General features: G+C 43.7%; 2 protein-coding genes across 2 annotated transcripts; both read right to left on the bottom strand.

Annotated features, from left to right (window-relative positions):
• Nucleotides 1-287: 287 nt before the first annotated feature.
• Nucleotides 288-6133, bottom strand: RBMX2 (RNA binding motif protein X-linked 2). Its single transcript, XM_026702968.2, has 6 exons — nucleotides 6047-6133; nucleotides 4575-4690; nucleotides 4399-4450; nucleotides 3268-3397; nucleotides 1851-2031; nucleotides 288-1025 (listed from the first exon to the last, which is right to left on the bottom strand). Exons 1-6 carry the CDS (start codon nucleotides 6049-6051, stop codon nucleotides 619-621), a joined length of 891 nt encoding a protein of 296 aa, XP_026558753.1. The 5' UTR covers nucleotides 6052-6133; the 3' UTR covers nucleotides 288-618.
• A 2234-nt stretch (nucleotides 6134-8367) lies between these two features.
• RAB33A (RAB33A, member RAS oncogene family) lies at nucleotides 8368-15337 on the bottom strand. Its single transcript, XM_026702973.2, has 2 exons — nucleotides 14671-15337; nucleotides 8368-8950 (listed from the first exon to the last, which is right to left on the bottom strand). The coding sequence occupies exons 1-2, from the start codon at nucleotides 14863-14865 to the stop codon at nucleotides 8498-8500; spliced, it is 648 nt and encodes a 215-aa protein (XP_026558758.1). The 5' UTR covers nucleotides 14866-15337; the 3' UTR covers nucleotides 8368-8497.
• Nucleotides 15338-15537: the final 200 nt, after the last annotated feature.

Here is a 15537-nt window from a genome sequence, read left to right as displayed (position 1 = left end):
CATCGTACCACTCTTCAGCATGATATCATGCTGCAGTGCAAAACACAGAACGCTGTTTGCCTTCCTACGGGAGTGGTACCCATTTATCTACTTGCACTTACATGCTTTCGATCTGCTAGGTTGGCAGGAGCAAAGGCAAATGACGGGACCTCATCCCATCATACGGTAGTAGGACTCTAAACTGCCAGAGCACAGACCTTCTCGAGCTCCTTTGAAACCATCACGCCTCTGTAACGCCACTTAAGGAGGATAAATGAGTTTGGCATAGGAAGCTGCAGACATGGCAACACGGTTCAAAACTGGATTTATTAAAGCTTAGATTTTTGAAGTGGGGGAAAGGAAGGCTCATACTGCTGCTTTGCACCTGGAATTCAGGCCTTTACTGCAACTGGGAGGCAAAGTAGCACCTGGGTTTTTGTTTTGTGTGTGTAGTTTTCCTTTCTGGAAAGACAAACCGCTGCTCCAAAGAGCACACCAGAGTTTCCCCTTGCATTTTCAAATTTTAACATTGTGCTGTCTGCCCTGTCTACTACATTTCATAGAGCCAATGTTCTGAGCACACAGCCTACAGCAGCCTTTCCTCGTGTGTGCAGAGAGAGAACATACACAGCAGTTGAATTAATAACGATTTGAGGATTTCTCCCGGGGAGGCTTGTCTCTATTTTCTGAACGATCACGCAATTTGCTTCCTGATGAGCAGTGCCTATCTTTCATGCCCTCTGTTTTCTTGTGCTTTTCCTCGTTTAAGAGTGTTCTGCGTTCGTGCCTGTCTCTTTCTGACCCTCTTTCTTGAGGTCGCTCTGTCCCGCTCTCGTATCTGAGCTCTTGTCCTTGTGGCATCCTACTTTGCTGGCGGTGCCCAGATGCGCTGCCCCAGGTTTCCTGGTTTGTCCCAGCGTAACGTTCATAGTCCGGGTCCTCTTTTTCCACTTTAATCTTGGATTTGGGGAAAAGCACACCTGTAGCAGGCTCCTCTTTCAGATGTTTCCGGTGCTCTTGCTTTTCTTTCTTCTTCTTCTTTTTCTCTGAAAGTACAGGAAATGTAGTCAAAAAGACTTCCACAAATCTCTCTTTCAGATGCTTTTCTAAGCCTCCTTTTTATATTTCCTGGTATTCCAACTTTCCAGAAACTCTTTCCTAGCTTTCAAATCGCAGGCAACTTTCTTTCAAAGAGATTTGAATCTATTGACTCTTTTTTTCCCTTTAATGTTGTATTTCTCCTGCTTACCCCGAAATGTTAACCCTAATGTTTATTGTACCTCAACTAAACAAAAATGACCAGCACTTTCTATTTCGTTTTTGCTCAGTCTCAACAACTTTTCAAATGTGTGAATTTCAATTCCCCAAATTTTAGCTGGGAAAGTGCGTGAGCCAAAATACAGGCAACTTACAGTGGCTCAGAATGAGAAACAATGTTCAATTTTATTTTATATTGCAACAAATTTTTTAAAAATAGGAAATTAGCCTTTTCTCCTTCATCCCAAGATTTTTTGTTTTGTTTTCTAAAAGCCCTCCAGTTAATAGAGGCTGAAACACCACATGTATATTGATGCAGGTATAATTCACACTAATCAGATATAATTCAAAAGCCAGAAAATTAACAGGATTCTGGATCTCCAGGTCATTCTTCTTCACTGAAATGTATATTCCTACATCTGGAAGCTTCCTATAGTTTTAAAGTTGAGGTTTGCACACAGCATAGAAACACACAACACAGCCTAGTTCAAATAAGGCACGTTGTAGCACAGCACATTGTGTGAATCAAGTCAGTTGTGACTTAATCAAATGTGATTAAACGAACTACTAGCTTTTTCAGATTATATAATTCTGGCCAAAGAAAGACATCTCACCTTTCTTGTGCCTTTTTACTTGCACTTCCTCATCTTCTGAGGATTCAGCTGAACTTGGAGGAGGGGTTTTAATACCGCATCCTTTCTCTCGGAGAGCCTTTGTAATCTCATCAATGTCCTCAGAATCTTTGGGTGGGCGGTAGTTGGCCACGTGGTCCACACGAATTGTCCTTCCTTTTATCTGCAAACATGAAATTACAAACATTGTGAAACTACTCAGCAATATACTCATTTTAACTGTAGCCATCCTTCCTATCAATGATAGTTTCATTTTTTTCCAATTTTCCAAATCTGTTTTAATTTGTTGTATCAATTTTTGATAATTATCTTCCTTAATCATTACACATCTTACTGTCAAATTCCTAAATATTTATTTTCTTAGCAATCTGAACATCTATTCTCTTCATTAACTCTTTTTTATGCTTATCTGTAATGTTTTTCACTAAAATTTTGATTTTCTCTTTATTTTCAGTCCTGCTACTTCCCCATATTTTTCTATTGTTAAAATTAATTTAGGCCGTTTCTTGTGGGTCTTCCAAAATAAATACTACGTCATTGCAAATGCCTGTAGTTTATACTGTTCTTTTTTATTTCCATACCTTTTATCTCTAGAGATTAGTGAAATAAAGAATATATGTTGAGATAGAGATGTAAACAATACGATGATTATTAAATATGATTGTTAAGGTGACCATACTCAATACAATATTATATTTTTATTAGAAGGTATGTTAAGAGGGAGAAATGAATAGAGTTATAATGCTGATTATTAATATTGTAAGATTAGAGAATTATTATCAATGTAATGAATATTGTAAACTTTGACTGTAATGGCACAGAGACATTTGAACCTAGATGACATGCTGTTTAATGGAAGGTATGTTCAAGTTTAAAAAAAAACTTAAAAAAACATTGTGAAACTATTGTTTTTCTCATGGAATCTATAAGGACTCTCAATAGCGCAATGGTTAGAGTGCAGTACTGCAAGCTACTCCTACTGCAAATTTCCATCCTTCCGAGGTAGGTAAAATGAGGACCCAAATTGTTGGGGGCAACAGGCTGACTCTGTAAACTGCTTTGAGAGGGCTGTAAAGCACTATAAAGCAGTATCTAAGTGCTTATTGCTATTACTATATGAGCAGGTAACCATCAAATATAAGCAATTAAGATTTTGGCTTAAGACACACTGAAGCCTGAGATAATCTTTGGATTATTATGAAAGAGGCTTTATTTTTGCTGATTTAAAAAGAGGATTTCCAGCCTGCTGTTCCCTTTCTGTTACGTCCATGAAACCCTGCATAAATTCACTGCATCCTTTCTTAAAGAAGTGTTTCTAAATATATATTTTGCGTGAAACTGTATCACAGCCCAATCTGAGCAGCAAAATACCCAGAGGATCTCTGGCGGTGAAACTAACCTTTATCCCATTCAAGTTATCAACTGCAAGGATAGTGCTTCGCTGATCTTCGTAGCATATGAAGCAGAAACCTTTGGATTTCCCCGTCTTTTTATCACGTACCAGGTTTATATTCACAATTTCTCCATACCTGAACAGAAAAAAGGAACTTGTCAAAACAAGGACAAATAGGCTGAAAAACAGCTTCTATCCCAGGGCAGTAGCTCCTTTTGAATTCTGCTGTATAGTGCAGTGTTGGTGTGGTGTCGGGGGTTTTCGGTTCAATGTGTGGAGGGTGAAGGATGTGTGTTTGTGTTTATTTTCATGATCATGATGTGCACTGAAGATGGTGTTTGATTTCGTTGTACAAAGTGCAATGACAATAAAGTAAACTATTTAGTCTTGGGTCTAAAGAACAAAAAAAAAGCATGGGAGGATTTTGAGAAAATACAAGTGTTGATGTAGGGCTTAAAGACTGTAGCCCTGTTCCATATGCTGAGATTAAGAGCTATTTTACTAGATTATACCTCATCCAGCATTTTCAATCAACTAAGCCTTTCAGAAGCAATATAAGAATATTACTTATTTTCTAAACTTCTGCTTTAACAAATAATCTCAGAAAAAAACCTGCCCTGGAATAGATGCTGTTCCAGAAGACCTGGCTTTTCTCCAACAAAACACTTAATATTATTTTTCAGATTTGTTTCAGCTAAACTGATGTTTTAAGTAAAAAATAAAGGCATCAGTTTAGCTAAATAAAATATTTTTTTATTGTTCAGAGCTTTTTTAAAAAAATAAAAAAATGGTGTCCATGTGGATTTTCCCAACAGAGGGAATTCCACATTTACACTGTAAAGCCTATAATAGCAGCATCTCCCTGGCAGTAGGTAAAGACAAGAGCTGGCAAAATCACTGGTAAAACTACAAGGCTACACTGCACTATTTTGAAGCAAGCACTATTCAGTTCAATAACTGCTGCCTCCAAATAGATGCGATTTCACTAAAGCTAATTTCGCCAATTACCCTTTTCATTCCCGTTCACTGATGTTATTTGCATTATAGTTTGGTTTTAATTGAAAAGCAACATTTAAAGCAATCTCAAACAAACAGCTTCTCATTTTCTGGAGTTAAGTTTTCCTTCTTCTTACTTACTGTGAAAATACACAGATAGTGTCCCCTTCAGTCAGTTCATATGGCAACCCCCCTAAAAGGAGAACAGAAGGGAAGTGATGGTTAAACGTTTAGCCAATTTTCCTGTATGACTAATCATAGTTTACAAGGCCGCAGGGGCTTGACAGGGGAAGATGCCTCTAGGCACAACTACGCACCCACAAACACCCAGGCGCTGTCACTATACTCTGCGTGCCAAGAGACCTTGTCCTTCACTCCCAGCTCTGCTTCACGCTCATTCAGTTTGTTGATCAGCTTCACTTTGGTTAATGGGCTGGAGAAGGAAAGAAGAATAAACAACCACGAGTCTTAATCTACAGCTCACAATCCTTTTAAACCCCTGCCTCCCAGGAAGAGGTGGTGATCCCAAGAAACTGCTTACTCATTTTATCCCAACTTCACCCCAGAGATCAGAGTTACATGCACACATTTTATCCCTCCACCTCTACTGCCCACATCACACAGGCCAGCAGAAAGAGGGGGCCTGGATGGGCAGACGTATTTGACCCCAGGCATCCTCGTTTTCTAGCCACTGATAGTCCCAAAGGTGCTTTTTTCAGGAGGCAATTGGACTTTCTTTTTTTCTTTTGAAGAGGTTTCACTTCTCGTCCAAGAAGCTACTGCAACAGACAGCGGGTCATTTGCATCCTTTTAGAGGGTCGTTGAGGCACTTGGAGGTTTATCTGTATACTCAGGGTCAGCTGAGTGGTACTCTTGGTTCCTGAAGTTTGCAATTTTTTCCTCTGGAAACCCATTCCTACTTCCACACCCTTCAAAGGGTTTCGATCCCAAATTGTATAGCTAAAAGTCCGTAGAGATTCTCAGCCATCCAGGTCATGGTTGTCCCAAAGGTGCTTTTTCAGGAGGCAACTGGACTTGCTTGTTTTTATTTTTCAAAATCCAGTTTCTCCTGAAAAAGCACCTTTGGGGGCAACCATGACCTGGATGGCTGAGAATCTCTACAGACTTTTAGCCCACTGATACTCTATTTGCCTCTACCCTATATACATTATATGTGGTATACTTATCCTACTAGTTAGTTAGTTAAGTTAGTTTACTTTATTGTCATGCACCTCGTGCAAGGAAATTAAATGCCCCCTTCCGTGTACATTATAACCATAAAAAATAAAACACAAACACACATCCTTCGCATTCTGTACAATGGAAAACCCCTGATACTGCATTAAAATTGCACTATGCAGCAGAATTCAATTCAATTCTGGGATAGAAGCTGTTTTTCAGCCTATTTGTCTTTGTTTTTATTGTCCTGTACCACTTGCCAGATGGTAATAGTTTAAAAAAAAGGTGAGATGAATCTTTAAGCTCAAAGATAGACTTAACTAGAGCAAAAAAAAAAAAAGGCAACTACTACTACTGCCTGAGCAGAGGGTTGGACCAGACCAGCTCCAGGATCCCTTCCAACTCTGTCGTTCTATTACTGCTAGATGAAAACACACTCTGTGTATGCCCAGAAACTCTCTTCCGCATTAATATTGCATCGATTCCACTTCCGCTATATTCCCCATGGAGTTCCAAAGTTGAACATGTATCTCCCCCAAAAGCCCTGCTCCCACTTTCCCTTTTCCATAAAAATATTCTTATTTTTTGTCATTATCCAATTGCCACTTACTTCATCCTGAAAGCGTCCACCCGGATTTGTACATACGTCCTACAGCCCGCTGCACTGCGCAAGCGTGAGCCCGCCTCTCCCTCTCTCCGATAGGCTACGCCTCCTGGGCTGGTAATGAATGATTTTTTTCTTCCTTCCGTTTCATCTCCTATTGATCTCTCTTCCTCCGGAGTTCAGCAGGAAACCATAGAGATAGAAATGGTAGGATAACACAAAGCTTCAATTCCGCGCAGGAGGAGAGATCGGTTTTCAGACGTCGCCGGTCTAGCACTTCGCTTATCGATGGTGAAAATTCTGCATTTTTGGCCTGGAAACTTATAAACGAATTGTACTTGCGGTGAAATGCTAAAATCACTTGTGGCTGTAATTGCACGTCACGTGTGCATATCAATTCATTGCTTATCCTGTATCATTCCTGCTTAAAATTCTTCCTGAACAATGTGAATGTGGCCCTGATATTTTTCAAATAGTTTTTATACTTATGATCAATGCAATGTAAGAAAATAACCAGACGTTGGCATTAAAAAAAAGCATGGGCAAGATCCAAATAAATCTGAGTTAGAATAACAGGTTGCTTACCTAACCAGACCAGCTGTGGCATTTGAATTGGCCAATAAAATAAATAAACTATATCAGATCTACTGATGTATTAGTGAAGACAGAATGGGTCTGGATGGCTTGAATACTGGAGCTTGATAAGCAATCCATATAAGATGAACCAAGGTCTTAAGTCTCCTGGTACTCTAAGGACAGCTTATGTTTCCATTGCAGAGAATACAAAATTTCTCCTCCCAATTACTGTTGGTAAACCAATAAAGCAAACTTTGATAAGCATTCTTAGACCATCCTTAACCATCATGATTAAAAAAGGGACAGAGTGGTGAATTGTTAAGACATATAAACACTCATAGTCTGATGCCCTTCAGATATTGGGTGGCCACAAATCTAAGAATGTATCTTACATGAGGATAACACCTCTAAGTGTCACCTTCTCATCTATGAATGAGAACATATTTTTCAAACGTTAAAAGATGCCATTCAGACCTCTTAAGAGGTTTGGTGTAAGGAGGAGCGCAAAGCCACACAACTTATCTGTTTTACACTGCAGACGCCCTTATTGCCAGTCACATGCTGTGTGAGAACTTTTGCAAGATTGTTTGCAAGCGAAACAAGGAGCTGAACCAGTCAGGAAAATGTGCCTTAAATTGTTCTTGCTGCCTCAATTCATAGGCTATGAATGTGTTTTCACTGATAAGCTACATCTTGTCCAGTTGAACGTGGTTCATTCAATAAACCAACAATAAGATTTGGCAACAAGCATCATTGTCAGGTGAATCCAGCCAGGGAAATTGAGCAGCCCAGACAACACATATTGATGATCCTTGACTTATGACTGGTTACTTGGCAACCCTTCAAAGTTACAACGGACCCCCAAAATAGGACTTACAACCTGGTTTAAAAGTTACAACCTCCATCCCCCTGCGACAGCATTTGGACCACCCCAGAGCAAACAATTTTAGCAAAAGCCATAGCACTTCGACTTATACCGCTTCAGAGTGCTTTACAGCTCTCTCTAAGTGGTTTACAGAGTCAGTGTATGTCCCTCAACGATCTGGGTCTTCATTTTACTAACCTCGGAAGGATGGAAGGCTGAGTCAACCTTGCGCCAGTCAGGATCGAAGTCCTAGCAGTGAGCAGAATCAGCCTGCAATACTGCATTCTAACCACTGCGCTGCCACTGTTCTTTTTAGTTAATGAATTTTATACTTCATGACCCCCACATTTGCTTAATGACTGCCACAAGCAAGTCACAAAATGGGGCACAGTCCCATGTTGTCCACTTTATGATTGTCACAGCTTGGTTGTTTTCCTGAAGGTGTTTCAATTACCCAATCATCAGTGCTATCAGGGAGTATGGTTTTTGGAGAGGAGGAGGAGGAGGAGGAGGAGGACAGGGTCCTGGGTGCTCTCTGAGCTTGGTTGTTTTCTTGAAGGTGTTTCATTACCCAACTAGGTAACCTCATCAGTGCTAGCAGGGAGTATGGTTTGTGGAATGGAGGAGGAATAGGAGGAATAGGAGGAAGGAGAGGACGAGGAGGTCTACAGAATCCTGGGTGCTCTCTGAGATTGGTTGTTTTCTTGCAGACATTTCATTACTCAAACTACTGGTAGTTTTGAGTACTGATGATGTTACCTAGTTTGGGTCATGAAACATCTGCAAGTAAACAGCCAAGTTCAGAGAGCCCCCCCCCCCCCAAGGACTCCTCAATTACAGCCAATGGATTTCAACGGAGGGCAGAGAAAAAGCTAAACCCCAAAAACCAAGTGTGAAACGTTTATTCTTAATTTAACATGGAATTCATTGGAGATGAGCCACGTTGATTCCGTTTATTGAGGCACCACACCAAACCATCTGCCCGGCCCTTCCGGTTCAATGGTCAAGGCAGCTCTTCAGCAAGGACAGGTGTTCCTATTGCCAGAGGCCGGGGCCAACTCTATTTTGTGTCCCTTCCCTTGCCTCTCCATGTCCCGATAGAGCAGAGACTTATGAGCCTTCAGCCGGCAGGCCAGGCACATAAAAATAGACTCCACGTTCTGACTCTCTTTGGGGTCCTTGGCGGAGGTTTCAAACAAAAGCATATTGTGGGCATCGGCAAACTTCAGGGCCATGCTTGACGGGACCTGGATTTGATCCCGCAAGTCACACTTGTTTCCCACAAGCACTTTGGGGACGAGAGCCGGGACCGCGTGGCCGTTGCACTCCTCAATCCAGTTTTTCAAGTTGAGGAAGGAGGCCATTTTTGTGACGTCGTAGACGAACACCACAGCGTGGACGTTGCGGTAATAATGCTCCACCATGCTCTTCCGGAACCTCTCTTGGCCTGCTGTGTCCCACACCTGGACCTGTAAAAGAGAGCACAACAACTTGGCAAAACCTACCGATAATGGCGTTCCTGCCTCCGTTGCGGGAATCCCGAGCTCCGTATTGCTTTTTTAAATTTCCCCTTGCTATGTCCCAAAGGTACTTTTTTCCCACCATCCCCACCCAAGAGGCTCAGTGCTGTTGTAATTTTGAATGGTCACGAAACGAATGGTTTTAACCCCAGGACTATCTACCTACTCGATGTCCTTCTTGCAAGGGTAACGCAAATGTTTTTCTTCCTTCATTTTATTCTCCTAACAACCCTGTCTTGGCCGAGAGGGGTTCACCCTGATTTCAGGACCTCCACAGCAGATTTGCACATGGATATTTGCACGCTCTGGAGACAGCATTGATCCCAGCTTCCTTAACTCAGCACACAGCATGATAGACCCGTTGTCTGGCTCAGCAAATAGAGGCTGCCACTCCCCTCATCTCATTCCTTCCACAGCACAAGCTGGCCTTTGTATTCTGGTCTCAGCAGCTCCTTGGGGCTAGAAAGCTATCGTTTGTCCCCAGAGGGTGTATAAGATTGCACTGACACATAGAGCAAAACAAGGTGATAAAATAGCTTCGAGAATTTCAGACGAGGGGGCAGAAAGTCACTTTGGACCATCAAACAAAGGAACAGTAAACATCCTGGAAGGACACAGGGATTCATCAGACAGAAAATATTCAGCCTTTTGCATTTTTCTTCTTCTTTACTTCTTCTATTTTTCTCAGCTTGCATTATTCATTTCTCTTTGCATTTTTGAGCTGTAATAAAATTATCATCTTTTTTTAAAAAAAAGGCAGCCTCATGCCTGCTCCTTAAAGTCTATTCCCATCTCCTGAACATCCTTTTATCCTTTCTTTACTTAAAAGACATTTTAAAGTAATGTTGCCCCACAGCTACAACTGGATGATGGATGCAGACCATTAAATAATTCTCTGTTCAAAATTCCTCCTTTTGCAAAATAAATAGGGGGGAAAAAAATCAAAGGTTTTTTTTTCTTTCTGGCTGGGATGGTTCCTGGCTACTTAAAAGGTTAAAAGCAGCATTGCTCCATAGAACCTCCTCCTCCTGCAGGAATAAACTCAGGTCATCTTACTCTCATCCACATCTGGGCAAGGCAGAGAGAAAAAGGAAGAAAATAGGAATAGAATGGGTTTCCACATATGCTAGAGTAGAAGGCTAAGATCACATTTTGCAAATTCTGTATATCATAGATAGACCCGAACTCCGGCCTCAATATGATCTCTAAACCATGCCTTCTGACCAAACCAGAATATGGTGGATTTCAGTGGTGGGATTCAATTTTTTTTTACTAGTGGTTCTGTGGGTGTGGCCTGGTGGGTGTGGTGTGGCTTGGTGGGCGTGACGGCGGGAGGATACTGCAAAATCCCCAATTCCTTCCCCACCCCACTAACCTGCTTTCCAGCTCCATTCTCCTGTGCAGGGCAACCAAAGAAGACCCAGCTGATCAGCTGGGACTCAGTGTGAGGCAGAGAATAGATGGGGACGGGGACAGTAAGAAGTGGTATTTACCGGTTCTCCAAACTACTCAAAATGTCCGCTACTGGTTCTCCAGAACTGGTCAGAACCTGCTGAATACCACCTCTGGTGGATTTGCTTATGTGCTTCCATAACCCAAGTTTAAAATATATGAATACAGGTTTTGAGTAACATTTGGGTCTTATAGTACAAATAGGAACTAAAAGTGGGCAGTCCGCTAGCAAAAAGTTATGGAAGTTTTGTTTTTCTGTATAATAGAAGTGAAATTGTTAGATGTTCAGAAGTGGAAAGGTTTGACACCACCCACAATGGAGGAATGGTTGGGGAAGATGAAAGAGCTTGCAAAGGTGGCTATCTTTGATTAGAGAAAAGAAAATATCCACATTTATAACTGACTGGAAACCCTGTGTGAACTTTTTTGCATGAAACAGGGGGGGAAATGCATTTAAAAGTTGTGGTTACAATGATTGGGAAAAAATGGGATAATAGAAAGAGTTAGCTTTTTTGTAATCATATAGTAAGAGATAGTTTTGTATTTGCTGCAAAGGAAATCGGATGTTTTTATTTCTTTTTATATTTTCTTTCTGCAGTTTTTAAAAAAATTCTCTCTCTTTGTTCTTTTGTTCTCCTTATTTGTATCAGTTTCTGTTCGTTTAATGTTCTCTTTTTTTAAAAAAATATTTTTTTTAAAAAAAAAACAGGAACTAAAGATTATTGCTACTTTTAAAGAATCGAAGAATACAGAGCCTGTGTTTTTCTTCCAGAATTCAGGGTAATTCAAAAACCTGAACCCTTCTGCAGTTATTCCAATAAAAGTATCTTTCTAACTTTTCCAGACTCCTATTTATACATTCACCTTTATTAACACTAGAATTCTGACTGGCTATCCGGGATATAGCAGATATGATCAAAGGGTTTACAGTTTACAGATGACCTCTCTAATGTGCCAAGTGAAAGAAAAAGAAAAAGCTACTCCTAAGCATCTCATCCTGTTTTCTTCCACATAGAAATAACAGAAGGATGCTCAGCAGTACCTGCGTTCAAACAGATGGGTTTGTAATCTTGGTGTTCTCACATCTCTCTTCCTTTTTGCCAAGATCCACACCCACATTTTTATCAGATTTTTGCCAATGGGATAAACAAAGCCCTCATCATGAGTGCATCCAAACATTACCAAATCGGTTCATCCATGCATCGTCATCTGATCTGGCAAAACAGCAATCTATGAATGAAGCATGACAGCTCAAACATCGATTCCTCTATGGATAAAGTCCTTTAATGCCTTCAACTTGGCTTCACTGTTTAATTGTTCACAGTGAAGGAGTAAACTATTTTCAAAATAACATTTCAAAGGAAAGGAACACAGTTCAAATTCAAAGAGCTGATCACGAAGCAAAAACCCAGAACAAACCGCACTGAATAAAGTTCCACGACAGACCAGGATAGATAATTGCCAACTTCAGGAAGATAACCAGGTACAGTCCGTTGGAAGAATGCCAACCAAGATACACCTTCTTTAGGAATGAAACACTAATTTGTCTCCAGCGTCTGTCAGCACGCAGGTCCAAACTCTTATGCAAATCTCACACCTACAACCTATGAAGAGGATCATGGCCCTCTCCTCCCAAGTAGACTATGTTTTACTTTGATCCTCTCCTCCCTGCGTGCCCTAGGATGGAGAGGGGATGGGCCTGGGTCCTCCTCTGACTGTTCAGCCGGCCTCTGCCCTTCCCCAGCCTCCTCAACCACCTCTGGAGCCACACCTCCACTCCCTGTCGGCTGTTCCTCCTCTTCCTCAGAGTCAGTCTCCACCAGGGGCATGAAGACCCTCGCCCCAGACTAACACCACTCACATCTGCCAACTCACATTGGACCAGCATCCCAGATTATAGTCTATTATTCCTTCAACATGTCAGTGCAACCTCAAAAAAATTCATATATAGTATAAAAGAAAGAGCCACTTAGGTTGAGTGGTTAAGGCATCATGCTCGAAGCTGTGAGACTGGGAATTCTAACATCCACTTTAGGCACAAAGCCAGCTGGGTGATCTTAGGCCAGTCACTTTCTCTTAGCCCTAGGAAAGAAGGAATGGCCAACCACTTTCTGAAAACCCTCTCCAAGAAAATGGCAGGAATCAATCCAGTCAATTGGTCAAGATGGATGACAAAAATATTGTATGTATTAACATGATTTTATATACCAATTTATAATGCACACAAAACACGTATACACAGATTTATTGAGTTTTCTCAGTGGAAAATAGTGATTTGGATCCCTTGGCAACTGGGGTGTGGTGAAACAATTCCAAAAATATTATACTGGGCAAGTCATTGTTTAAGAGTACCAAACCAGGAAAATCAAATCTGAATATCCTAATTAGTCACACCATTCAGTAGATGACTTCAGGCCAGTGGTTTTCACACTCCCCCTTCCCACTTGACAGGGCTATGGGGAGGAAATGGGGGAGGGGGGGAGGAGAAGGCATCAATTATTTAAATGCAAAACAGACTAGAGCCAGGCATTGCATTAACCACACATTGCATTAGAAGGATTCGTTCAATGGCTCATTTTCTGAACAATGGGCTGTTTTATGCAAGATCCTGGTTCTGAAAACTGGTGTGAATAATGTTTTTTTTTTAAAGTTGCTCTTCTAAATTCAACTCCAAGCTCAACAGGTAAACTTTGGGCTCGTCACTTTCCCAGGTTGACCTACCTCACAAGGTTGGGGGCGGGGGCGGGGGGGGGGGAACAAGAGGATTTCTGGAACAAGACATATACATCTAAGCTAGGTACAAACACATACACCGATAACTCAGAAACTTTGTTTACAGGGAGAGTGGCCAGGTTTCACACAGCAGGTAACTCAAATCCCAGCCAGGACACGAACCAATCCATCTCCTTGACTGACCCTTCCAGCCGTTTAGAGAATGAGATCACGCGCTCTCCCAGTCTGTTTCAAATTCCCTTATTTCAAATTCAAATAAGTTACTGTTAGAATAGAATGGAGCTGGAAGGGACCTTGGAGGTCTTCTAGTCCAGCTCAAGCAAGAAACCCTACACGATTTGAGTCAAGTGGCTATCCAGTCTCTTCTTAAAAGCCTCCAGTGATGGAGCGCCCACAATTTCTGGTGGCAGGCTGTTCCACTGGTTCATTGTCCCCACTGTTAGAAAATTTCTCCTTCCTTCCAGGTTGCTTCTCTCTTTGATCAGTTTCCAATCATTGTTTCCTATCCTGGTGCTTTGGAGAATAATTTGACCCCTTTCTTCTTTGTGTCAGCCTTTCTAACACTGCTATCATGTCACTGCTATCTGGCTGCATTCACACGACCCTCTGTAACCCAAACCCCAGGGGCCTTGCTGGCTATATAGACACACATCCCCGGTTTATGGACAATCCAGAGATAATGTCACAGGAAGGCTTCAGTAGGATGGGTGGAAGGAAGAAGCCCTGGCTTAGAGACGCTTATAGATTTGACAGAGTTGGAAGGGATCTTGTAGGTCATCTAGTCCAACCCCGCCTCTCCCCCCCAAGCAGCAGACTCTACCTACACCATTTGTGACAGATGGCAGTCTCTTTCTTCTTGTGGTGGGGTTGCTTATCAGAAATGGGGGCCTCCTGCTTGGGCAGGGGAGGGTTGGACTAGATGACCTACAAGGTCCCTTCTGTTAAATCTGTAAGTGTAAACGGCAGCCCAATCTCTTCTTGTGGTAGGGTTGCTTATCAGAAATGGGGGCCTCCTGCTTGGGCAGAGGGGGGTTGGACTAGATGACCTACAAGATCCCTTCCATTAAATCCATAAGTGTAAACGGCAGCCCAATCTCTTCTTGCTGGTGTTGCTTATCACCAATGGGGGGCCTCCGGCTTGGGCGGGAGGGGGGGTTGGACTAGATGACCTCCAAGGTCCCTTCCAAGCCTGTTAAATCCGTAAGCATCCAGGGCAATCCAATCTCTTCTTGTGGTGGGGTTGGTTAAAGAAGGGGAGGGGGCTGCCCCTGATCAGGGAAGGGCCTTCCTCCCAGCCTGAAGCCCTCCCGGTGGATTCGGTCCAAAGGCAGGGATGCCAAAGGGAGGAAGGAGGAGGAGGAAAGGGTCTCCAAGGAAACCGGGGCACCGAGCATCTCTCCGCCGGGGAAGATGCTCCCGCGGGACCCGGTGTCTCCCCACCCCTCACACGCCCCGCTTTGGCCGCCCCTCCGTCCCCGCCTTACCTTGATGTGCTCGCCGGCGATCTCCACCGCCTTCTCCCTGAAATCCACGCCGATGGTGGCCTCGGTGTTGGCGGGGAAGGTGCCGCCGCAGAAGCGGACGGTCAGGCAGGTCTTGCCCACGTTGGAGTCGCCGATGACGATGATCTTGAAGATGCGCGCCTGGACCGACTGCTCCAGGGAGGCTTCCAGCTCCATCCCGGCGGCGGGGGAGGGGGGGGAGGACAAGAGGAGGAGGAGGAGGAGGATGCAACAGCAGCCGCCGCCGCCGCAGCAGCAGCAGCCGCGCGGGGTGGGCAACGGGACCAGCGGGGCTCAGCAGCAGCTCCGCTGCACCGGCAGCACCAACCTGACCAGGGACGACGGCCGCCCGAGCCGCAGCCGCCCGAGCAAGCTCGCTTCGCCGGCCGGGAGCCGCCCCTGGGGCCGCTCGGCCATTGGCTGCCGGGCTTCCAGGCGGTTTCCCAGCGCCCAGCCCGGCTTAAGGCGGAGCCTACGGTGGGGGCCCGCACGCAGCTGGGACCGGCAGGCAGGCAAGCAGGCTCGGCCCCGGGGGTGGGGGCGGGCGGCTGCCTCTTGGCCGGCTCTGCCTTCCCTTCCCACCCCAGCCTCTCCGCCGGGTCTCGAACTCACCAACCGGGCTGCTGCTTCGCTAAGCCTTAGTGTAAAGGAAGAGCCAGGCGGGGCGTTGCGCAAGCCGGGCTTTTCATTCTCTCCGGCGCTCTCGAGATGGGCGGTGGGCAGGGCTTGGGCTATTGGACCCACAAGAGCGCTTCATGCTTACAGATTTGAACAAGAGTTGGAAGGGACCTTGGAGGTCATCTAGTCCAACCCCGCCTCCCCCCCCCCGCCCAAGCAGGAGCCCCCCCC

The sequence above is a fragment of the Pseudonaja textilis genome, chromosome 12 (assembly GCF_049901715.1).
Source record: "Pseudonaja textilis isolate UNSWEBS1 chromosome 12, rPseTex1.2, whole genome shotgun sequence".
Classification (NCBI taxonomy): domain Eukaryota; kingdom Metazoa; phylum Chordata; class Lepidosauria; order Squamata; family Elapidae; genus Pseudonaja; species Pseudonaja textilis.
The sequence above is the reverse complement of the archived record's forward strand: the minus strand, read 5'-3'. Positions and strand labels throughout refer to the sequence as shown.